The sequence below is a fragment of the Perca fluviatilis genome, chromosome 12 (assembly GCF_010015445.1).
Source record: "Perca fluviatilis chromosome 12, GENO_Pfluv_1.0, whole genome shotgun sequence".
NCBI classification, from domain to species: domain Eukaryota; kingdom Metazoa; phylum Chordata; class Actinopteri; order Perciformes; family Percidae; genus Perca; species Perca fluviatilis.
The window spans coordinates 21,492,359-21,516,747 of record NC_053123.1 but is presented as its reverse complement, the minus strand read 5'-3'; the positions used below and the strand labels follow the sequence as shown (position 1 = coordinate 21,516,747).

Here is a 24,389-nt window from a genome sequence, read left to right as displayed (position 1 = left end):
CCATAAAAAACACAAATTAGAGCTTATATAAGCCTGTATAAAGGGTGTCTTATTAGAAAGTGGTACCCAATTGTCTACTTTTCCCTCTTTACCTGCAGGAATCTAGAATCTCCATGGTAACCAAAGCAAGCTGCAGGGACAGACAACGTAGCTCGGGCCCACTCATTCTCTCCCAACACCTCTCCAGCTCCATCTTCCTCGTTTAGGCTGCGAGAGAGAGAAAGACAGAAAGAAAGCGGGAGAGTGTGTTGTCAGGAAGGCTGACTCTTGAGGCCAGCCGTGTTCTAAACAGGCAGCGTCGAGGGATGCCGTTGTGCCTTTGAGGTCCTGTCGCCATGTCTGTAACCAAGGGTGCTACTGTGTGGCCGTGGAGACTGGCCCCAGGCATTTATTATCCCTCCATTCCCAGTTCATCCCTACATTTCCACTCTGTTCCATAGGAAAACACGGTTGCTTCTCTCTTCTCTTTGCTTCCTGGTTTTGTGAGCATGCAGAAAGAGAGCAGAAAGATTCAGAGACAGAGAGTTGCTGTAATATCAGGACCACATGCTGTGAGTCAATCCAGTCCAAAGAAAAGAGCAGACTGACAGCCATATACACTTTATTAGTGTACAATCTAATGCAATCTAATAACACTGTTCTGCCCTAAAGTCTATTATTATGCCTATAATGTTCAGTTTTTGACACTGCCATAGAGGTGTTAATTATATGTAATAATGATATGTTTTAGCATTAAAGTCATATTTAGTGCTGGTGTTGTATTGGACTGCATTATATTCAGAGGTGTTTCTAATATCCTGCACCCTTCATGTATGTAAATAAGGAGGACAAAACATTAGAAACATCTCTCTTACTATCATGAATGGCAAAGAAAAGCATAAAGTCTTCACATTTAAGAACCTGGAACAAGGGAATATTTGCCATTTTTGCTTAAAAAATGCCAGAAAATGTGTAATCAATTATCTAAATTGCTTCTGAATAATTTTATGTCGATCGACTTATCAGTTAATCGATATAGCTCTACATTTTTTGCCACTGGAGTCAGTACTTTAAGTAATACAGGACTGGCACCTATGACTCAAGACGAAAGGAAGGACCCTGTCAGTGTTCCCTCTCACATCGTCATTGGTGCATGACGTCAAAAAATTTCTAATTTACTGACACATCTAACAACAATAACCTTTGTCTCCACCCATGTCTCTCCTCAGTATAGAACACATCCCTAAAACATTTATTGGGTTTTTTAATCACTATTTTATTAACTGCTCTAAAGTTATGTTTTTCAAATCATGTTGTTTGTTGATGCTGTGGTCTTGCTGCTTCATCAATTGCCTTGTATTGTCTTTGTATAATTTTTAAAGTTGTGTGGTGAGAATAACTAATTAACTATCTAACTAAAATGTGAGAATTGTCACTAGTCAATGAGAAAGCCTTACCCAGTCACAAGTAAGCAAGTTTTTATCTCTCTTGTACCGTGACATGCAAATTTCCTCCTGGGGATAAGTTAAGTATCTATCTATTTATCTTACCTAAACACTTTCTTGAGTTAATGCACAAGAAACAGAGTGTATGAAACTTCCCTTTTAAACACGGAAATGCAAAATCCACAGACAAAAAGGTGTGCACCCACACAAACACACATTACATAGACTGAACTAAGAAGAATGAATTTATGCAATGACGTTAGGTTGAATTAACCAGAACCAAAGATAATGGACATCACAAAATCGCTCATTTATTAGGAACAGTACACAGTATGTATCCTTTTCGTCTCCTTAACTAGTGTTAAGTTTCTATATCTGGACTACCAGCTATATACACTGTGGCTGAGGTCAGTCTTTGACAGGTGCCTCAAACAAATAAGGGACACTGTGGTTTCAGGGGTGTGCAGCCCAAACCAAATTTCTGCTTCTGTTTCAGAGGAGGATATGTGGTTATATGGAACAAGGTGTCAAATATGATTCCTTAAATCAATGAAGTCAATGCTAATATATTAAGCTCTCTGTGTCCATATTTTCCTCTTCTCCCAGCCTTCCCCCAGAGCCATCTGAGCCAGGGAGACAGCTCATATTTTATCATGACAAGGCAAAATCCATGCAATCCAGAGCCACTTCACAGGCCAGAATGCATTAAGCAGAAAAATAGATGGACTAGACAAGCACACAAGGCCAAGCTGCAGGAAGGAAAGATAATCAGATTTTGTCATTGGCCAACAATATGCTCTCAGTCACAGAACTGTTTAATGTTATACAGTTTACAGTTAAAGTATTTATGTATATGGATTCACATAAAGAAGTACACACTATATACTCTTCAATCCAAAATAGTAAAAAAACAACATTCTTTAAGCAGAGGGGCAATCGTAAGTAATATACATTTCTTTGTAAAAAAAAACAAACTCAACTCAAGTTCCACTTTTGGCCATATCATGCAGACCTCATAAGCAGATTGAATTTGCTCAGTTGCCTTGGACATTACACAGATCTCTAGGACTTCTCATTCATGTTGACTTAAAAGTTCATACTTGATCTTGAAAACAAGACAACTTTTACAAAACTAAATCAACCAAGGTCCACTTACATGCTTGTTTAGGGAAGCAAATCTTAATGGGGGTTTTGTAAAACTGTTCCTGGACTTTATTAGTAACCATTGACATAAATGGGGTATGATAAATATGATAAATAATAATAAATATCTATCAGGTTGGGTTACTGTGACATAACATCTAGCTAGGCTAGACTTCACCTTGTTGTGAACAAAATATATTTGTAACAAGGCATACACGGTGTTTGACATAACTCAAATCTTACCATTCATGTGTATGTTTATGTTTATGTTTATATTACATATTTACATATGTATGTTTGTTACATATTTACATTTGGATACAATACCATAAAGTATATTTGCCCACTTTCCATTTAAATTTTCTCTTGCCTCTGTAATGTTAGTAGTATCCATACATATTATACTGATTCATAGCCTAAGTTTTAGATAAATCACCATGAAGATTGTAAAATATATATATATATATATATATATATATATATATATATATATATATATATATATATATATATATATATATATAAAGATGCAAGTCATTGCTCCTTTCCATATAATTTCAGCAAAAAGCTTTTAACAACCGATTGTACAGGTTACCAGCCCAGCAGCAAACGACAGACAGACAAAGTTAGCAGCTAGCTAGTTAACATAGTGGAGCATTTAAAGCAGCTAAAAAGTTCTACTTTTCAGGGCAGTATTTTTCTTATTAAGAGTTGATGAAGAGCAAACCTAAGAAGAAAGTGAATATTAAACAAACATGACTCTTCATGTCTGTAAATGTTGCTCATAGCTGTGTCAGGCAACTTTTGCTAACACGTTAGCCATATCATCTTGTCAAAGGTTGTGTTTACACCACAACGTCATGTATTATATTGACACACTTGTTGAGATGCCCCATATGTGGCCAAAACATCAATTAATCTCGGTTTAAGGGCCCCTTAATTCTTAGCACCGCCCCTGTAAATTAGACATGTATGTCATAAATCTTACTACATTACAGAGTGTCCCGTCGCCGGTGTATTTAGCAGCTCTGACATCCTAATACGCCTTTGAAAAGCACATGATGAACATCCACCGGGGTGCTTGAGTCGTGATGTCCCTACGTGAGCTGCGTGTGTGTCATCTCTGACGTTACCGGCCCGCCTACATCGCCCTCTGTCTCCCCCAGTGACACAGACACTTTCCGGCAGTGAAGAGCCCGGTCTGCCAGCGTCACGCAGGGGCATCCGCTGCTCTTAACGCGAGTCCTCACTGGCATGGACACCGGAGGAGAGCACTGACCATCTCCAGGAACCATGCCTACTGTCCTCGGTGGCAAAGGGGAACTTTCCATTGTCTGTTTTCTACTCAGATGCGCATATTCTCAGGTGAGAGGGTGCATGGAGTGTGGATTATAGCCTATTTATAAAGCAGTTTGAGTACGTCTTTCAATATTGTTTTTGTTCTTGCACAAGATGATGGATGTTTAAAGTCCCCAAATTGTAGCCTACACAGAGTAGGCCTACCTGCAGGTTAATTTTTGAAAGATTACTGAATCCTGAAATAAGATAAGAGAATAATTCCTGTTGTGCATTTTGTGTTTCTATCTTCATAAATATTCAGTTTGCAGATTAAAAGTGTTTTCAGATTTTTCTTAAAGGTACTCAACGCAGATTGAAGTGCTGAACAGCATCTGAAAATGAGCATAACTTCAGTAGCCTAATTGCTGATGCTTTAAGAATGTAACAGGTGGTTGGTAGTAGTTGGCTTGCATGCTGTTTGTTGCAGGTGTTATGATGGGTTGTGGTTTGTTTGGCCCCGGGGGAATGTTCACTCATCAGGGTATTGCACCAGAGCTGTAGCCTGTGGTGCTAGTTGGTATATGGACGTGTGAAACACATTGCTAATGATGATATCCATAATGGACGTGTTAGTGTAAACCGAGGAAGCAGACCAGGCTTCAGCGTGTGCACTGCCACAGGGAGATAAAGTACTGTCTGTCTGTGTTTATGTTTCTCATTTAGTGCCTACGTCCCCATAACTGCCTTGTAGCTGTTTGTGACAGTTTTCACACACACTGTTTTCCATCCGCAGGCTTAGAGTCCAGCCACTCTCAGACACTGACCTTAGTGAGTCATGCATGCACGAAGAGGCAGTTTCACACACACACACACACACACACACACACACACACACACACACACACACACACACACACACATGCACGCTTCACTACACATACACATACTTATGCTGCACAGATGGCACAGAAGACAGAGTGGGGCATAAAAGAAAGAAGCAAATCACCTAAATGAAAATGGAATACAGTGTGTAAAGGAAATGTTTAAAGTAGTGATAGAATGATTATATAGGGTATTTCACACTGTTCCTTAAGGTATGAAATGTATATAACCAAGGAGAAAGACCATATAAGTGTTCTGCAGATGAGCTATTATGGATGAGGAATGAAGGATGAATTTGTGCAGTGGGATCATCTGTTTTCACACAAAACCCACAGTCAGAATGAAACACATAAATAGAAAGCACTACACAGTTGCACACAGAAATGTGAAGTATTAGGTCCTTTATCTTAATGCTTGAGCAACATGGTTCTTAGGTTTCGTGCCAACGAGGTGAATTTGAATTGTGAGCTGAATTGTAAAAAGGCGAGAAACGTGGGGGAGAGAGAGAGAGCGGGGTTGCCTGATGCAGATGGAAACCGAAAGTTGCTTGCAGCAGAATCAACATCCGTCTGATCATCTGCAGCTGTGATTTCTAAGATATGAGTCATCAACAAGCTTTCAACCTTCTCTCAATTCTCACAATTAATGTGTGTGTGTGTGTGTGTGTGTGTGTGTGTGTGTGTGTGTGTGTGTTTTTGTGGGGGGGGGGAGACACTGTATGACAGTAAAGTGTGACAGTGTTATGAATGTTGCAGCAAAAAGGCGGGAACAGAGTGCCGAAGTTGATTTTTTTGTGTATGTACTATACGCGTGTATGTTATCTTTGTGAATGAGACTGAAAGTTCACAACTTGATCAATGACGGCCGGGTGAAAGAAATTAATGAGTCTATGAGCTGTGTGTGTGTGTGTGTGTGTGTGTGTGTGTGTGTGTGTGTGTGTGTGTGTGTGTGTGTGTGTGTGTGTGTGTACAAGTGCACAGCATTATTTGCTGTTGAACTTGCGTATGTGTGAATTTTAGATGAGACACACTCTGCACTTGTAATTTAGATTCTCAAATGGTTTGTGTGCAACAACAGCTCTTTCTCCATGTGATTGTCTAGCTAATAGCTGGGCTTGTGTCTGTTGTTCTGAAGTGTCACAAATCACCTGTCAGTCATAACTTCCTGTGACTTTCTCCTCATTTACCATCACTTTTCTTCTGTTTGCACAGGTAACAAGAAGCCAACACAACTGTGCCAAAGATATTCTGGAGGTAAGGAATTACTTTTTTTTCATCGCTTGACTTTGATGATTTTGTTTTTTTTTCCATTATTAAAAGTAATAGTAATCACAGTAGCGGTAATTTACTTTGAACATGTGCTATAATTCAGATTCATCCCTCATTAAATGTATCAAGTTATATTGTGGGGAATATTTTGCTTTTTCCAGGTTTGAGCCATTGGAAACAGCCATAGAATAGACAAAATAGAATAATTACAGACGATCGTTGCTTAGTGGAGAAAATACCAGCAGCACATAAGACATGGGGCTGCAACTATGGATGTGTTGATTATTTTAATTATCTGATTAGTTTACTTATGAAATATCCATTTAGATTTCCCAAAATGCAAGGTGACATCTTTAAATTTCTTTTTTTTTTCTGACCAGCAGTCCAAAACCCAATAATCTTTAATTTGAAATAATATAAAACAGAAAAAGAGCAAATCATAATATCTGAGATGCTGAAATCAGAGAATATATCGTCTGTCTATCTATCGATCAACTAATCAATTAATCAACCAATCTTCTCAGCTCTTTCTCAGTCTGTGCTCAGTGGCTCTGAGGTTTCTACCTATTTTTTCTACTATGTTTGAGGTTTTACATTGCGGAGGATCACAGCTCCCTGTGTCCTGTCAGGCTGTAACCAGTGTGGGACAGATAGGAGGAGCGGAGGAGGAGAATAGAGATACAGAACATGGAGTGGAGGAGGGTGGGAGGAAGATAGCAACACATAATGCTCCACCTGGGAGACCTTGTTGTTGTTGGAGGAGGAAAGGGGTGAGGGCTGGTGCTGTGTCCTTGGTGACTGAGAGTTAATGAAGTGAAAGGATGAGCAGAGAGAGGAAACACTTGTCCTCGAGGGCTTACTGTAGAGGTGGCAAGTTTGAAGAGGAGGAAGAAAAGCTTTGAGTCACCTGCCAGGTTGATAAAAATGACATATTTGGATTTAAATAAATGAAACTGGAAACATTCCTTCTAGAAGACTCCAGCTAGAGTTAAAGAAATAATTTGACACTTCTTGATTGAGCGTTAGTTAGAAGAACGATACCACTCTCATGTCTGTATGCTAAATATAAAGCTACAGCCAGCATCTGGTTAGCTTAGCTTAGCATTAACAGTTGAACCAGGGGGAACAGCTAGCTGTCTGAATGTAACACAATCACACGTTTTATATATATATATATATATATATATATATATATATATATATATATATAAATAAAAAAAAAAAAAAAAAAAAAAAAAAAAAAAAAAAAAAAAAAAAAAAAAAAAAAAAAAAAAAAAAAAAATTTGTAAAAATTCACAAAATACAAAGTGAGCAAACAAAAGAAAAATCGAAATCACATACATTTTTGGTGTTCACTAACCTTTGCCTTCAAACCAGCATCAATTCTTATAGGTACTTGTAAAAAGTCAGGGATTTTGTAAGATTGTAGTCAGGTGTATGATCAACCAATTATAGTATATAGGTAGTTATACTGCATCAGCAAGGTCTCTCCCAGACAAATATTTCAAAGCAGACTGGTGTTTCAAGATCTGCTGTTCAAGCTCTTTTGAAAAAGCACAAAGAAACGGGCAACGTTGAGGATCGTAGATGCAGTGGTTGGCCAAGGAAACTTAGTGCAGCAGATGAAAAACACATCAAGCTCATTTCCCTTCGAAATCAGAAGATGTCCAGCAGTGCCATCAGCTCAGAACTGGCAGAAACCAGTGGGACCCAGGTACACCCATCTACTGTCTGGAGAAGTCTGGCCAGACGTGGTCTTCATGGAAGAGTTGCAGCCAAAAAGCCATACCTGAAAACATAGGAACTGGGGTGCAGAAAAATGGCAGCAGGTGCTCTGGACTGATGAGTCAAAATATTGAAATATTTGGCTGTAGCAGAAGGCAGGTTGTTCGCAGAATGGCTGGAGAGCGGAACGATAATGAGTGTCTGCAGGCAACAGTGAAGCAGGGTGGAGGTTCCTTGCAAGTTTGGGGCTGCATTTCTGCAAATGGAGTTGGCGATTTGGTCAGGATTAATGGTGTCCTCAATGCTGAGGAATACAGGCAGATACTTATCCATCATGCAATACCATCAGGGAGGCGTATGATTGGCCCCAAATTTATTCTGCAGCAGGACAACGACCCCAAACATACAGCCAAGGTCATTAAGAACTATCTTCAGCGTAAAGAAGAACAAGAAGTCCTGGAAGTGATGGCACGGCCCCCACAGAGCCCTGATCTCAGCATCATCGAGTCTGGATTTGATTCTGGAGAAGGATTTAAGGAAGCCTACATCCACAGAAGATCTGTGGTTAGTTCTCCAAGATGTTTGGAACAACCTACCAGTCGAGTTCCTTCAAAAACTTTGCGCAAGTGTACCTAGAGGAATTGATGCTGACTTCAAGGCAAAGGGTGGTCACACCAAATATTGATTTGATTCAGATTTCTCTTCTGTTCATTCACTGCATTCATTTTTTTTTAATGCATACATAAAACAACGCGTAAAATCGACACGTTGTTTTACAGGGGGTTATGTGCTATGTGTGACTGTTTTTTGGCTTTTGCTTAGCTAACAGCTACTGGCTCTAGCTTCATATTTAGAGTACAGACATGTAACTGGTATCAATCAAAGTGTAATTTCCAAAATGCTGAACTATTCCTTTAGATCTCAACAACTCTAGTTGAGTTTGGTGTCTGTTACCACACATTCTGATCTGCACTCAGACCACCGACACACACAAGCACACATAGGCTACACACACAAATCCTCAGACAACCCTGCTGAAAAATGTAACCTTTTCCAGAGCTTGGTCACTGTTTCTGTTACTGCTAACCCTCACCCAGTGATCGCCACACACATTACACACTGAAACCCCATGCTTCCACATTAGGACACACAGCTGAGGAACCAGATTATGCTAACATTGTACAAAATCAGGCCATTTTGTCAGCCTCCATGAGGCCTGGTTTGTCTGAATGTGACTGCAGGCAATCTAATCAGCAGAGATTATAATCAGAGCAGGAGCAAATACTGTGCACTGTGGCTGCAGAGCTCTCTCCGTGTGGCTGGTTTCCTCTCGAGTACGGTGCAGAGAGAACAAATAAGAAATGGTTTCAATTTTCATAATAGTCCAGGTGTATAATCAAGTGTAATCATCACTTTAATCTTCCCTCAGGGTGAGCAGTGACACCTGCTGTCACTGATCTGTGAGAATGCACCAAATGTATTTGAAATATAAAAATAATTACCCTTTGGATAATTTTCAATTTTCAATTTATCATGTTTTAGTAAATACTGTTTTGTTAACTCAAAAGAGCTAAGAGCATTCACACCTCTGGCAAGCCTACATTATTTATTTATATTATTATTTTTTTAATTTTGTATCAACATTTAAAGTAATTGGGAGAAGGCAGAATTTTGTTTTGTATGTGAGAATATTAGGGATTTGTTAAAGGATATGGTGTGAGGGTTAGACCTTATATATATATATATATATATATATATATATATATATATATATATATATATATATATATATATATATATATATATATATATATATATATCAGGTTGCTGTAGTGCCACCTATAGGTGAACTACCATCCACTTTTGTAGGGTGGGTAGGCGTCCCTATGTGAACTGTAAACTAAATTTGGCTGTAATTGTACAATGCGTTCAAGAATTAAATATGGTTGCAGCTAAAAATAGTTTTCACAATAAATTAATGTATTGCTGATTCACTAATCTTTCAGTCTGTAAAATGTAAAAAATATTTGCAAATGTCCATCACAAGTTAACTGAGCAAGAACTGATGTCTTGAACTTTTAATTTTTTGCTAAATAACTTTGATAAGAAATAAAGAAAAGCAAGCACATCTTCACAGTCAAGAGATTGTAATCAGCAAATGTTCAATATTTTTCTTTTATACGTATATGAAACTTGTCAGTCTAGTGAAACTCAGACCGGTCCTCTTGGAATGCAAAATCATGCCATTTCTAGAAAGTTTATTAGATCACATTTTCAGCCTATACTGTGTAATTGGTTCACAATCAAAACAAATGGAGCCAGGGTCTTTAATTTGCTCACAGAGTGCACACAGCCATACACAACTTCACTTTCCAAAAGAGAAAAGTGCTGTGAAACATACTAAAATAGCTTAAAAAAATATAGCAGATACTTGAAATACCTGGAAAAAGATACAGCTGGAGATCAATCAAAAAGAAACAAAATGATTGCAGAGGAATCTTGACACAGCTGCAAAGTGCACACTCCCACACCAACCATGTAACACACATCCCTCAGCCTACAGCCAACATTAGACACTGAGACTAACCCATATTTATCACAGTCACACTCCCCCTGGTGGGAAGAAATCGTGCTGATAACAAGTGTCAGCTGTCAAATGAGGCTCTCTGTATGTAAGTAAATGGGAGAGATAAGTTGCTCTTAAATGAAAGAAAAAAAGAAAGTTCAGGGAACAGATTTAGGATGGCTGGAGTTTCTGTATGTTTAGAACATCAATCACAGTGAAGTCTCACAGTTCACCTTTGACCCTCCTCCCTTCTGTTGCACAGGACATGACTCAGTCCTGGCCGTCCCAGCAAGCCTTAGGGGGTGACCGGGCCCAACGAATGCTCTACAACCCCAAGGTACTGTATGTGTGTGTGTTGTATAGTGTAATGCTAAATCTTTGTATTACTCTTTTAGATTCAAGATTCCTTTTATTGTCATTCCGCAAAACACAGAAATATGTGAAGCATGAATGAAATTATGAGCATGGCTCCTTTAAAAACACAGATAAAACAAACTGCATAATAAAATAGAGTGCCATGAATAAATATATATAAAAAAAACAAATAAATAAGCACTTAGGTATGTGTAAATAGAGATTTTTGCTCACTATCTTTTGTTCTCCCTCTTTCCAAAGGAAGCAAAACTACCGACTGCACAGCAAAGGCAAAGTATGTGATAACATTTACTGAGAAGTTTGCTTGTCTGATATGTGCAAAAACTTACAATTGGCGCTCTGTTATTGTTTGTCGCCTGGTTTTAAATGTTTTCTCTCTCTCTCTCACTCTCTCTCTCTCGCTCTCTCTCTCTGTAAGATCGGGGGGATGTACAGCTGCGAATGACCCGTCACCCTCGCGTAGCACCTCACAAATCGTAAGTGGGTAATGAGGAAACATGATCCACTGAAGGTCACCAAACACAGACAATATAATATATCACACACATAATTAATGTTTTCTTCTCAGCAACCTTTGTGAAATTACAAATCATGAACATCATCGTCAATACAGTCACAGGGAACAGCATTAAGGAGAGTGCAGGGAAATAGACTTATGGGTCAGTCAACACAGTGTTTCAGGGTACATAACAAGGTCAGGTCAAAGGTCAGTTAACATTCCTGAAGCTGTCAGTTGAGACCGATGTGCTCCTGTTTGTTACCTCTTTACATCCTCCTTTTATGGCGAAACACATGTTCAGTGTTGTAAGCCAACTTCCTGTTCCACATTATCGCATGGCCTTTGTGATGTAACATTTTCAAAACATTTGAAAGAAGCCTTTTTTCCACAGATTCTGAGCACCTTTTGCAATGTAACTGAAATGTACCTAATTACATATATGAACAAGACAGAGATCAGTACAGTATGTAAAGGTCATTAGGCACATTGGATGCAAATTTGTGAGGCTTTGAGAACTGAGTTATCTTTGTTTTTGTAATATAACTGCGAATAAACCACGTTCTACAATATCTTAACTAACTGTGGATTATGTGTATAAATATCTGTCTAATACAGTCTCTTGGTTTGATCACATTTACAGAAGGCTACAGAAGCTTATTGTTTTGGAAGTTTACTGTAAAAATAACCCATCATATTTTTTTATTTTTATGTAAAGGAACATTTCAGGATGACTTAAAAGTGTTTAAAACTATGGATGCACCAATCTGATACGATGGATTTGTAAAAGAGAGCACTGGTATCAAATCAGTACTCAGTATTGGTAGATATCGGTATCAGAATCAATGGGAGAAAAAAAGTCAGTATTGGTGCGTCTGTATTGAAAATCCTAGTGACTGACTGTGTGTTTCGTTGCTTACAGAATGCTTGCTGATGACCTGAAGCTGAGCAGTGATGATGATGACACTCAAAGGGTAGGTGATACTATTTCTTTATTGTTACTGGTTAATAATAATAATAATAATAATAATAATAACATCAGCATTATTGTTTGGTAAGATTAATTATCCAGTTTCTTGGAAAAAATCTGAGAGATGAGAGAAACTGCAGGCTTGTGGCAGTTATTTTCAGTTTAACGTTAAAGTTTATTTGGAATTTTTCCCTGTAAATATCTTTTTTTGAAAGTATATAAAAGTAATTATAACATTGTAACAGCAATGTAATGTCTTCATATGTTATGTATTACAGGAAGATGCATGTTTTGTAAGATAGCAGTGTCTTCTTATCCCATGTGGGATGGGACAAATATTAGGTATGGCAGAAATAATAACTAACAAATTAAGTCACTAAGTAGTTTTGATCTAAGCTGGACATATCTTCATGCTATTGTGCATGCTTAAGAAGGCAAACAGACAGTGGAAGAGAGTGGGAGAGAACAGAAAAAGAAAATTTAAGACAAAGCGAAACAGAGACTATGATTGGATAGTTTGGCAGCTCCTGCTGAAGAATGCCTGTTTTTCTGGTAGTGTTTAATTGTGTGCACACACACCCATACACAGTTTAGCACAACTGCTACTAAGGATATTAAGACAGCAGAGGTAAGACATTGAATGTAGCCAGCTGTACATTATGCTGCTGTGGTAGATAATTTCTTACTATTGTTTTGTTCTGTGTCCCTGTAGGTAACTCATGAGTCAGCTTCCTGGGATGGACACAGGTACTCCATTACAAATATCATGTGTCTATATTTTGGCTATGAGCTTTGGATGTTTGTCTGTAAACATAAGTTAAACTGTGAATAACAGCAGTATCTGTCTGCCTGCCTCTGTGTGTGTGTGTGTGTGTGTGTGTGTGTGTGTGTGTGTGTGTGTGTGTGTGTGTGTGCGTGATTGCCTGCCTGCCTGCCCCGCTCCGCCTGCGTGCCTGTGTGACGTGTGTGTGTGGGCCGCTTGGCTTGCTACGTACACTGACCCTCTTTTGATGAGTTTTTTTTTTTTTTTTTTTTTTTTTTTTTTTTTTTTTTTTTTTGTGTGTGTGTGTGTGTGTGTGTGTGTGTGTGTGTGTGTGTGTACTGACTGACAGCCTGTCAGCACAGCGAGCGCACACACATGGCAGACGGGTGAGACATTCCAGCTCAGACTCTTCAGGCTCGGACTCCACCGCTGAGTCAGGCAGCAGCAGCCTTCACTCCCGGAGCCCCAGCCGGAGCCCAGACGTTCTCCCAGATCCTGCGTCGCCTGCCAACACGCAGCCACCGTGCAACAGCAAGGAGGTACCAGCGCTGAGCCACAGCCTCCTCTTCTTCTGCTCTCTATCTTCTCTGTCCATGCCTCGCCTGTCTGTCTCTTCCTCGGGTAAATTCTCTGCAGGGCGAGGTGGCCTCGAGGCAGTTGACAGCAGGTGTGGGTAGGGACAGAGGGATGAGGAATGTATATGAGTTGTAGAGGAGGAGGGTGAGGGGCAGAGGTAGCTTTGGGAAATAGTGCCCGGGTGTCATGTCAACAGGTCCAGTCTTAAAGAGGAAATCCCTCGGGAGGTGGAAGTCATCAAGACTCAAGTTCATGTTTACATCTACAACTAGAGTTACCTTTGCTTTCAAAACAACTGTGCACACAGATAATGTGGACTACTTACATAGCATTATCTTAGATAACTAGAATGGGTCACTTAGTGCTGAGGTGTGGAGTGTGGTAGATATGACAGGCTTTTGGAGGTATGCAGCATTGTGAGTGTTGAGACGTGTACTATGTGTGGAATGAAGGGGAAACCTGCTCCTCTTTTATGAATGGAAGGCCCTGTATGACATAGTGGACTGTATAACTAAACATGCACTACATTGGGCCCCTATAGAGAGGGAGGGAGTGGAGTGTGTGTTTGGGGGTGGTGAGGCGGAGGGGTGCACACCATGTGTTTTTCATTTACGTGGACTGTTTAAATGTCTCCCAAGGAAGAGATGGGGGTTGGAGTTATGGAAGCAGCGAATTCAGAGTTCCAGGTATTGGGAAAAAGAAGGAGGGACAGAAAAGAAGGAGGGAGGGCAGTTGAGACGGTACAAGAGATGCAGTGTCTTCTCTGGAAAGAGGGCGAGGGATGTGAGGAGGGGAGGGGGGTCACTGTTTGACTTGAGGAGTAGAGGTTTAATTTAGTTCCTGGTCAGCAACGAGAGAAAGAGAGAACGCGAGAACGCGAGAGAGAGAGAAAGAAGTTTGCTCTCCAGCCGTGAGTAACCTCTTTGTTTTTTCTAGAAACTTCTGCTTTCTCATGTGTTTGTCTCATTTTTGGTTACCAAGCCAGTTGTTAAGCAAACATTAAGTGAGTCATTTGCCATAATTGGATGGGGGTTGAGCTACTGTAAGCACAGATTTGCGCTGTGAGACCATGTAGTAAGTAGGCTATTGAAAGGAGGTTATAATGTCAGTTGGAATTTTGATCACACTTTTTAGACATGAGTCATCCAGATTCAGGTTTTTGGAGTTTAAATTGTTTTAATTGCAGCTGAGTCAGTGAGGTATTTGTTATGTGCAGTGAGTGTAGTCATATGTATCATTCCTCACATGGTTAAATGTCTCTTCTTGCACCTTAGTATCTCTGAACTAGTACAGAAAAAGACGTGTACAGTGGAGTGTAACAAGTACATTTGCTCACATGCCGCACTTAAGTACAATTTTGAGGTACTTGTACTTTACTTCACTACTTTTATACATATATATTTCAGAGCTTAAGTAACTCTACTAATTATGATTATTCAACTTTCAAATGATCCCCTTTTTAAATTATGATACATGCTGTATGTTCCCTGCAGAAATGTCCTTCTTATCAAGTCATTTTAGTCCATAAGTGAGTCCTTTTGGACCTCTTATTTTCTTAAAACGTGAAAAAAATCCACCAGCGTAGTAAGAATATTTGAGCAGGTTTTCAGTGCAAATCAATTTGTTTTGAGTATTTTTAAATCAAGTTTTTCATAATTCTAGTAAAGAAACGCACTTTATACTTTCTTGATTCAGTTAATTCTTTAGACAGGTTTGTTTAAATTTAAAAACACACTCTTTCTGCACAAACACAATTTTTCAATCAATTGTAGCCAGAATTGTCTTTCTAATATTTGAGTTAGAGACTGAACTCCTTAACAGTGTATGAAGTAGTTAAAATGAGCTGTTACGTACACATTAATACATCAGTAATAATAGTCCAACAATACAATCTATATACGACTATGCAATGGAACATTCTTCTGTACTTTTGAAACTTTGGGTAGGTTTTGTTGAAAATACTTGACTCAGATTTTTAAGCCTCACTACCAGATTCATCTAGTTTATGATTTAATATTTAATTTTGTTTTTCTGTGCTCTTTTAAGACTGATCACCCCTCTGCGGCCCAGTGGCAGTTGGATAAATGGCTAAAGAAGTCCCGGAACAAATCTGCCAGCAGTGACCAGGATCCCTCCCAGAGCATTGCAGGACGCCTTCCCTCTCCCCACACTCAAAGAGCCCCATCTCCAGCCAGGTCCTGGGACAGCAATCAGGAATACAGCCCTAGCCAAAGCCCTATTCCCAGCCCACAGTTTAATTACAGCCACAACAACAGCCCCCTACCTAGCCCTGGTTATAGCTTCTGCCCTAGCCCCAGCCCATTCCCCAGCACATGCCCAAGTCCCAGCCCTAGCCCAAGGCAAAATCCGATCCCTAGCCCGGTTCCAAGTGTATGCCCTAGTCCATGTGGGAGCCTGAGAGCAAGCCGTAGCCCCAGCCCTATACCTAGAGACCCTCCAAGAAGACCCAGTCCCAGCGTACCTGCTCCTTCCAGGGTCCGGCACTACCCCGAGGTTCGGACAACACAACCTAGCCTAACAACCAATCCCCACAGGACAAAAAATAGGATTACTCCATTGCCTTACACCAACACGAAAAGCAAGCCTACAAACAGTACTCATCTTCAGCCAACTCATCAGCACAGGTCCAAGACTCGACCCACAGAGGACCAAGACCAAAGCAAACCCAAGGCTTCTGCTCTTTTAAACTCTAACCAGAGTCACAGCCACAAATCTAGACCTAAGCCTAACTTTCATCCAAGTTCTAAACAGCTCTCTGAGGCTCCCAAAGCCAAACACACATCACATTTAGAGCAAATCCAGAGTAGCAGATCCAACCACAACTCCAACCACAAGCCCAGGCCTTCATTTCAATCCAGTTTACAATATAGCCCCACAACAGCTAAGCACTTAATTCCCACTAGTCGTGAAACCAACCGTGATCATAGTTCCCAATCTACCTCTAAAGGTGTTACTAAATCTAATACTGGGTTGAACTCTAGATCAACACCCAGCCTTAAACATAGGGCCAAGTCTTCTGAGGCTACAGCGCCAAACTCTGTGCATGTTGACCTTACAAAAACAACACAAAAGAAACCCCAGTCCAAGGAACAGGAGGTGGAACACAGAGGAGATCATTTGACCCAAGCAGAGGGGAGGAAACACGAGAGAAAGGAGGACAGACATCAGGAAAAACAACCAGGGAAACAGGAGAGAAAGGAAGACAGGAGGCTGGCGGAGGAGCAGCTACTGAGACGTCCCTGGATCCAGAGTTCGGCAGAAGAGGAGGAGGAGGAGGCAGAGGAGGAGGAGGGAGTGATAGAGAGGCAGAGGAGGAGAGAGGAGCCTGCAAGAGGGGAAAAGAGGAGGGGGAGGGAGCAGCAACATAGACGCGAATGGCAAACAGTCCAGGCCAAACAGAGACTGCCTACCAACACCGAGCGACACCGCATTCAAGACAACTCACACCACCAGGGAAGGACAAAAAAGGGAGGGAGAAGTGAGGAGGAGAGAGAGTTACAGCAAGACCCATCACCTCCTCCGTCACGTTCCCCAAGCCCTCACAGACCATCCTCCTCGCCCTCTGCCTCGCCTTCTTCAAATTCAGATTCAGAATCGGAATATCAGGCTCCGATCACTAAAGTACCAGCAGACTCCACCTCTCACAAGAGACTCCCCAAGAGAGGGCAACAAGGCCCAGGCAGGCCTGACGCCAACAGGCCGAAGGTGGTGCACCCCAGAGGACCATCCTCAGGTAATCCAAGTGAGGGGCAGCAGAGTGAGGGGAAGCAAAAACTCTACACCCTGGTCCCGTTCGGGCGTGGTGAACAAGCTACAGCGCCTTCCCAGCGAGGGCTTAGAAATCTGGTGGTGCAGATAGACCTCTGTCTTCTCAAAAGGGTCCCGGACAGCACTACTAGTTCCACTGTTAAAAAACCCTCCTCCTCCTCCTCCTCTTCATCAACCAAGGATAAGCAAAGAGAGGCTATGAAACACCTTTACGTCCCTGAGACTGTGACGAAAGACAGTAAAAGGAAACGCAAGGTAGACAACATGCATATTTACCCTCTTCTCTGTTGAATTTGATGTGTACGTTTGCATGCATAAATATGAAAGCAATGATACAGGCTTGTTCTTCAAAGCATGCGGATGTGTGTTTGTGTGTGACCAGTTGGAGAATGGTGTGTCACAAAGTGAAAGCAAGAGGACTGTTCCGTATGCAAATGACCTCTCAGGCCACACAGAGTCTTCATCTCACACAGCTGAGCGCAACTTTGTGACCGAGACCACACACAACGGGTGAAAAGACAACTAAACACACCACTTTGTCTCACATACACGTGTGCAATCATACTGTATACACAAATACAATAAGCATATTTATATTTACACCCCATGTGCGTTTGTGTACGTGCAGGTACTTGGAGGAGTACTTGGACAGCAAGAGGCCGTTGTCTCCCCTGTCTCCCCTGTCTCCACTGTCCGACAGCCTGGAGTCCACCAAGCCTCCCCTCAAAACAAAGACTTCAGAGCAGCATCATGTCCATGTCCACAAAAACAGAGACAAGAATAGAGATTCTGCTATAAAGGTGATACAACTAAAGCACTTGTTTGGATCATCCCAACTTCATTCCTCACAGCCTTTTGGTTTATTTCACCTCTTTTTCTTCACCTGTGCCCTCAGCCCAAGATGGAGGTGGAATGTGTCAAAGTGTCAAGACAGCCCCAACCACCACTCGAGTCCTGGGGCCCTGCAGGACACAGGGGGACCGTGCCAAACAATGAAACGTAAGCATCACTGCATAGCCCGCATTGCTTGATGTTTGTTAGATCCTAGTCTGAATCAACAGAATTACATTTCCAGGATAATTGTCTGACATCCGGCGCCAAACTCTCTCAAACTCTGTTCGCTTTGGAAAACAATAACAAACTTCGAGCTAGCAAGCTACACGCTGAAAATTGCAAATTTTTAAGAAAACTTGGATCGTGCAGTAAGGCCGGCCTGCTTGGTTCTTTTAGGGATTGATTGTAAAGATTTACAAAGAATATGTTTTATGGCAATTACTATCTAATGGCGTTTTTCCATTACATGGTACCTGCTCAACTCAACTCGACGCACTGTGCGTCCGTTTTCCATTGCAGATTTTAGTACCGCCTCAGCGTGGCTGGTCGTCATAGCGGCGCAGCAGTAAACTGCCGTGACCTAACGCGACACACACACAGAACGTCGAAGGTGTGTTGTTGTTGCCACAACCAGAAGACACATTTTGCTGGAGGCAACAAAAAAACTAAACTAAACTAAACTAAACTAAACTATTTAAAAATGGCGGGTTTGTTCAGGACACCCCCCTCTGTCGCTTTCACGTCACCTTTTGGTATCGCCTCAGCTCGCTTGGAACCTCGACTGAGGTGGTACTAAAAAAAGTACCTTTTAGCAGGTATCAGGTACTTTTTTTCGTAATGGAAAACCAAAAAAGGCGCGTAGAGTCAATGCGAGTCGAGCAGGTACCACGTAATGGAAAAGCGCCCTAACTGGGACGTTTTGGGACCGATTGGTGGGATTGCAATGGGCGAAGTACACACGGCGATACACTGGTGAAAGCAAATTATTTTTAACCATGTATCCAGCTGATTTAAATAGCTCACATTACTGTATTTTGTAATCAGTTAACTTTAGTTTGTATGTGGCATTTTCTTTTGCGGGGTACAAATGTTCCACCAAAACAAGTTCCTTCCCGAGACTATTTTTGCAGAGCCACCGTCATTGCGTCCGGAGCTTAGCGCTGCCCAAGACGATGTAATTGGTTTGAAGAAATGCAAACAACGCAGAGGTTTTTTTTCTCCTATCCCAGAATGTATGTGTGGTGTAGCCAGACCTTACTCCACAGCGTTGTGGAGATAGGTCTGGCAATGCAAGACTAGTTTGATACACACTCACCAGACTGTCTGTTGTGACTTACTGGTGACAAAAAAAACACTACAACTGCACTGTACTCATTTTTTTGTATTTCTGTTCATCTTAGTCCGCACCATGCTGAGTACTACTTACATGAAGCTAAAAGGATGAAGCACCGTGCCGATGCAATGGTGAGTCCTTTATCTTTAACTGCATATAAATTGTCGACAGTTAAGCAAAACTGGGATGTTTTACAATCATTGAAGAAATACTCTGACATTTCTGGGGAAATACAACCACTTGCTTTTTGACTTGGAGTAAGATGAGACGTTTGGCAACATTTTAATGTCTGTGTTCACTAAGCAAGGACACAAAATTTTATTGACACGGTACATTTGTTTTGAGGGAAGATACAAAGTGCTTCACAGAGTAACATATATATATATATATATATATATATATATTTATATATATATACATACAATATATGTATACACTTGGTCAACCAGAAAGCCTCCTTCACGTAACCTATACTTTTTGATAGGTTCCTATTGGATAAGCAAGTCAGAGAGGTATTGTGAAACAAGGTCATATAGGGCTTTAAAAAAGAGAAGTCATTTTTGTTCTTTTTCTTAGAATTACTTAGAATTTTGTAATCAAGTAGTCAGCCTACAGCCTTTTAGGTAGACCAGCAAGGAGGATGCTGCATGAGTCTAACAAACATAAGATACATTCAGCCATTTCACCCTGTGTGCAGTTTTTGTGCTAAGCTGGGCTAAACACCTCCTGGATAAATCTCTCTACTGCACAGAGCTGAAGTACTTTTCAGCTAATTCCTGCTTGTTTTAGACACTTAAGGCAACAATATTACAATATGCAAGTATTGATTTAATATTTACTCTCAATATTAGTTAAATGTTGGATTTCTTATTTCCAGGTGGACAAGCTGGGGAAGGCTGTGAATTACGTTGATGCTGCTCTCTCCTTCATGGAATGTGGGAAAGCAATGGAGGAAGGGCCACTAGAGGCAAAGTCTCCTTATACCATGTACTCAGAGACAGTGGAGCTTATTAGGTATACTGCATAATCATGCAAAAACAAAAGCAAGTAATTTGGATTTGAGAGACAAACAGACACTCACAGATACATATACATGAACTGCAGCTCCATTTTAACAGTGCTGTGTCTTAAGGTACGCAATGAGGCTGAAGAGCCACTCTGGCCCTGGGGCGAGACAGGAAGACAAACAGCTGGCGGTTCTGTGGTGCGTATGTCATTTCCTTTGTTTACGCCACATCTATCATCACTCTGAAGGACCTGTACTTTGAGGATGATTTGTGGTCCGTCTGAGTCTCCTTGACATGTGCTTGTGTTGTCCACAGTTTCCGGTGCCTTGCCCTCCTTTACTGGCAAATGTTTCGTTTAAAGAAGGACCATGCACTGAAATACTCCAAAGTTCTGCTGGACTACTTTAAGGTATATCTAAAAAAATAAAATTAAAAAAAGTCTGAGGTTCCATTTACATAGAGACATTAACATAAAGTACATTTTATTGTCCTTTCAAGTTTTTGGTAGAATGTAAACATTTGGGTTTGGATGACTTGTTTATGGTGTCATTACAGACTTCTCCCAAAGTGCCTTCTACACCACCCTGTTGGAGTGACTCTGGGAAGTAGGTGGATGATTACTTCTTCATATTACAGGCTCTCTGTTCCATTAGCTTGCATTCCAGCCACTGAACATTCATTGATCACCACCACTTTGTGTACGTGTTTTCACTTTCAGGGGTACAGAAGGACCCCCTTCTTCACTCTCACCCGATGCCAAACACCTTGGACGGGGTTCACACGGGGGCAGCGCCTTCTCCTCTGTCATAAGCATTCCCCAACGTATCCACCAGATGGCAGCAAATCACCTGAACATTACCAACAGTGTCCTGTACAGCTATGAGTACTGGGAGGTGGCGGACAACCTCGCACAGGAGAATAAAGGTACACAGACACATCCAATGTTTGAGATGGATTTACATGAAAATAAGCCACATTGTGTCAAACAAAGATGTTTTAAGAGCACTGTCTGTCTTCCTTTTTCATTACAGAGTTCTTCAACTACTTGAATACGTTGTCTGGGCCATTGACTCTTCACAGTAGCATTGCTCACGCTGTCCAGTACACCAGACAGGCTCTTCAGTGGATACGCATTAGTGCCAAACTTAACTAACGACGGAGAGGATTTACTGTAACCTGCCCACTGGATCTCCAGGTCTTGTTTAGAAGAGACAAAACTCTGGATCTCTATGCAGCTGACAGGACAGCACTGATACCTACTGAGCTGTGTGAAATGGAGTTGGATGAAATCCCATGGAGCCTGATCATCCTCATAGGATGTTGGGGTGCTTACTGTGTGCAAAACCTTCTGAAGGAGCAGTCTTTTAACTTCTCACAGATGAACTACATGCACCTTATTCCTCATCATTGGATTAATCTGAAGAGTTGTGTGTGCTATGGATTTGAAGTCTCTAATCTTTTGCCAAATGTCCCACAGTGACAGGACTCTCATACAGTACAGTTCCATGTGCATCTTCAAACTTTTCATACTTCAGATTTAATTATTAACCAGTAGACTGTTTCTCTGCTGCCAAAACAGGAAAAGATGCTAAAAAAAAACTAGACCAATCAATCATATACCACTTTCTCTAAAGTAGGAAATGTGTCTGCATCTTTTTCTAATGAAGGTTTTAATGACTCTTCTTTTTAAATATTTTGTATGTGTTTTTACTGTGCAATATTTGATGGATTATCTGTTTTTAGAAAAAAAATAAAAAAGAACAATAACCGGAGAAATAAAAATGTTGGTTAGTTTAGTTGCCAACATCCAATGTCCCTTTTATGCAAATGTTATTTTTGTCCCTGTTTTGAGTATTGAGTATAATATAATTTAATGAATAATGAAATTGAAGAGGTCACTTACTTTTTGGTACGTGTATTGTCTTAGGTCTAGTTCAGGAGTATTAATTTTAAATGTCAAGCTTCTTACAGTATGAGTGACACAGGTAACACAGCATCACTATCAGGTGATAATCTTTTACCTCTAATTTTGGTTATCTTCCATGTTTTTAGCCTAGAAATCTAGATGCACCCTAGCGGCAGAAAATTTAATTTGCAGCCACTTCTTGGTGTGGGTCTGGCTTGTCAGGCTACCATGTTTTAACTGAAGGTTTACAATGTTATCTGTGAGTCATGACCTTCAAATCATCAGCCCAAAGACCTCTTAAAAACCAGGATGTTTTGTTTCACCCTGTGAAAGAGTCAGCTAGACAATCAAACTGAATTTCTGTTTTATTTTCATTCATTTTCTTTAAATTATTTGAATTGCTCAACAAATAAAATATGTGGGCAGTGATTCAGAGCTATGAAATTGTGACATTTTTCAGATACAGGCATGCACACAGTCTTTGATTCTGAGACTTTTGCATAATTATTGGTAATTGTTTATGAACAAGGATGCCCCAAATACACAAAGTGATCCCATGGCCCCCTGTGCCTGCAGCATACCTGGTCTCTAAAAACACAATGCACATCATTCTCCCTGAGAAACACTCAGCCATCAATGTTTGGGAGAAGCATCCCACTGAATATCCTGCTCTTATTGTCTCACAGTGTTTATTTTTTTATTTCATGATCATAAACTTTGTAGGCAGGGTGTTAAATCAATCATTCATGTGTTAATATATTGATGCATTAGTCTTGGAAAGGAAGAGGATCCTAGGTTGTACTGTCTCTCTGGCTTTATTTCTATCACTATACACACAAACACACTACAGTCTAATGACAGAGTGTGAGTCAGACTCATTAGTCGGCCCAGTTGTGCAGATCTCCCTTTCTCTCTCTCTCTCTACACACTCACACATTCATCAATCACTCTCTGACTATCCATCACTGCAACCATACTTCCTGCTACACCAACACAGCCTCAAGTCGCGCATGAAACTTCAGCATCCGATGTCTGGTACCATAGCAACAGAAACCAACCAATAAGGGGGCTCTTCGGGCCAAGACAAACCTTAGGTCAATAGCATCTTGGTGTTTTTGATTCTGTGAAATGGGGTTTGTTGCAAACTAATCTAATTTTCATTCCCTGTATTATTACCTACTTTATTCCACTGTCCTTAATTTAAAGATAACTGTTATGTAGGCTACAATTAAGTATGCCTATATGCCATTTGATTTAACATCAAGTAAATCAACCAATGTCTTCATGCTCTTTGCAATTTACCCTTTGTTGTCTAAAAAGCTAGATCATTCATGTGTCAATTAGTCTAAGTCAAATCAGGCACTGATGTACAAAAAATGCTCAGGTTGTAGCCTGCCGTTTCTGTCTGCATGACCTTATTTTACTCAATGATAATTTAATTCGTTCAATGAGCTGCTGACTAACGTAGACATGCACAGAAGCCGTGACAAGTGACACAAGAAGTGTGCTATTTTTTTTGGGAAGACTGTAGCCAACGTGGTTATTATTGTCTGCGGACCACCATGATTACAGCCTGCCGTTACGCTGCTGGCTCGTTCAATCTGCACGTGCCTCTGCGTCACGGCCGTCAGTGTCTGTATGGCAGGCCGTCTGAGGACAACCCTGCTCGGAGCCAGACAGTACAAATACCTGATCGACTGTCTACCGCAGGAAAGCGGGAGGTGTGGGCGCCCTGTGAACACAAAACATCCTGACTTAAGCCGCAGGGACAAATTTTAAAAGGTGAACAACCGGTCAAAGTGCGATAACCAACGGTTACTTCTACATCGAAAAGCTTCACACCAACGCTGGTCGTGTCGAGTAAATCGGTGCGGAGTGGGTGGTTTAAAACTGTACCAAGCTTCCAAGAGATATTTTATACAGTCAGTTCATGTGACATGCACTCAGTAGCATAGACAGTAGCCCGCATAGGCTAGGGGATTGCAAAATTACAAATCCCACTATGGCCACGCCAAGACCCGCCCTACGAAGCAGCTCGATTGGTTGGGGTTAGG

General features: G+C 40.8%; 1 protein-coding gene across 1 annotated transcript; it reads left to right on the top strand.

Moving 5' to 3' along the window:
• The first annotated feature begins 3,459 nt into the window (after positions 1-3,459).
• On the top strand, positions 3,460-22,734 carry aff3 (AF4/FMR2 family, member 3). The gene is made up of 19 exons (XM_039819122.1): positions 3,460-3,932; positions 5,939-5,980; positions 10,549-10,623; positions 10,902-10,935; positions 11,080-11,137; positions 12,080-12,131; positions 12,840-12,874; positions 13,240-13,429; positions 15,513-17,510; positions 17,638-17,765; positions 17,884-18,055; positions 18,151-18,254; positions 19,490-19,553; positions 20,300-20,436; positions 20,555-20,626; positions 20,745-20,838; positions 20,985-21,034; positions 21,148-21,353; positions 21,461-22,734. The coding sequence occupies exons 1-19, from the start codon at positions 3,861-3,863 to the stop codon at positions 21,580-21,582; spliced, it is 3,705 nt and encodes a 1,234-aa protein (XP_039675056.1). The 5' UTR covers positions 3,460-3,860; the 3' UTR covers positions 21,583-22,734.
• The last annotated feature ends 1,655 nt before the right edge of the window (positions 22,735-24,389 follow it).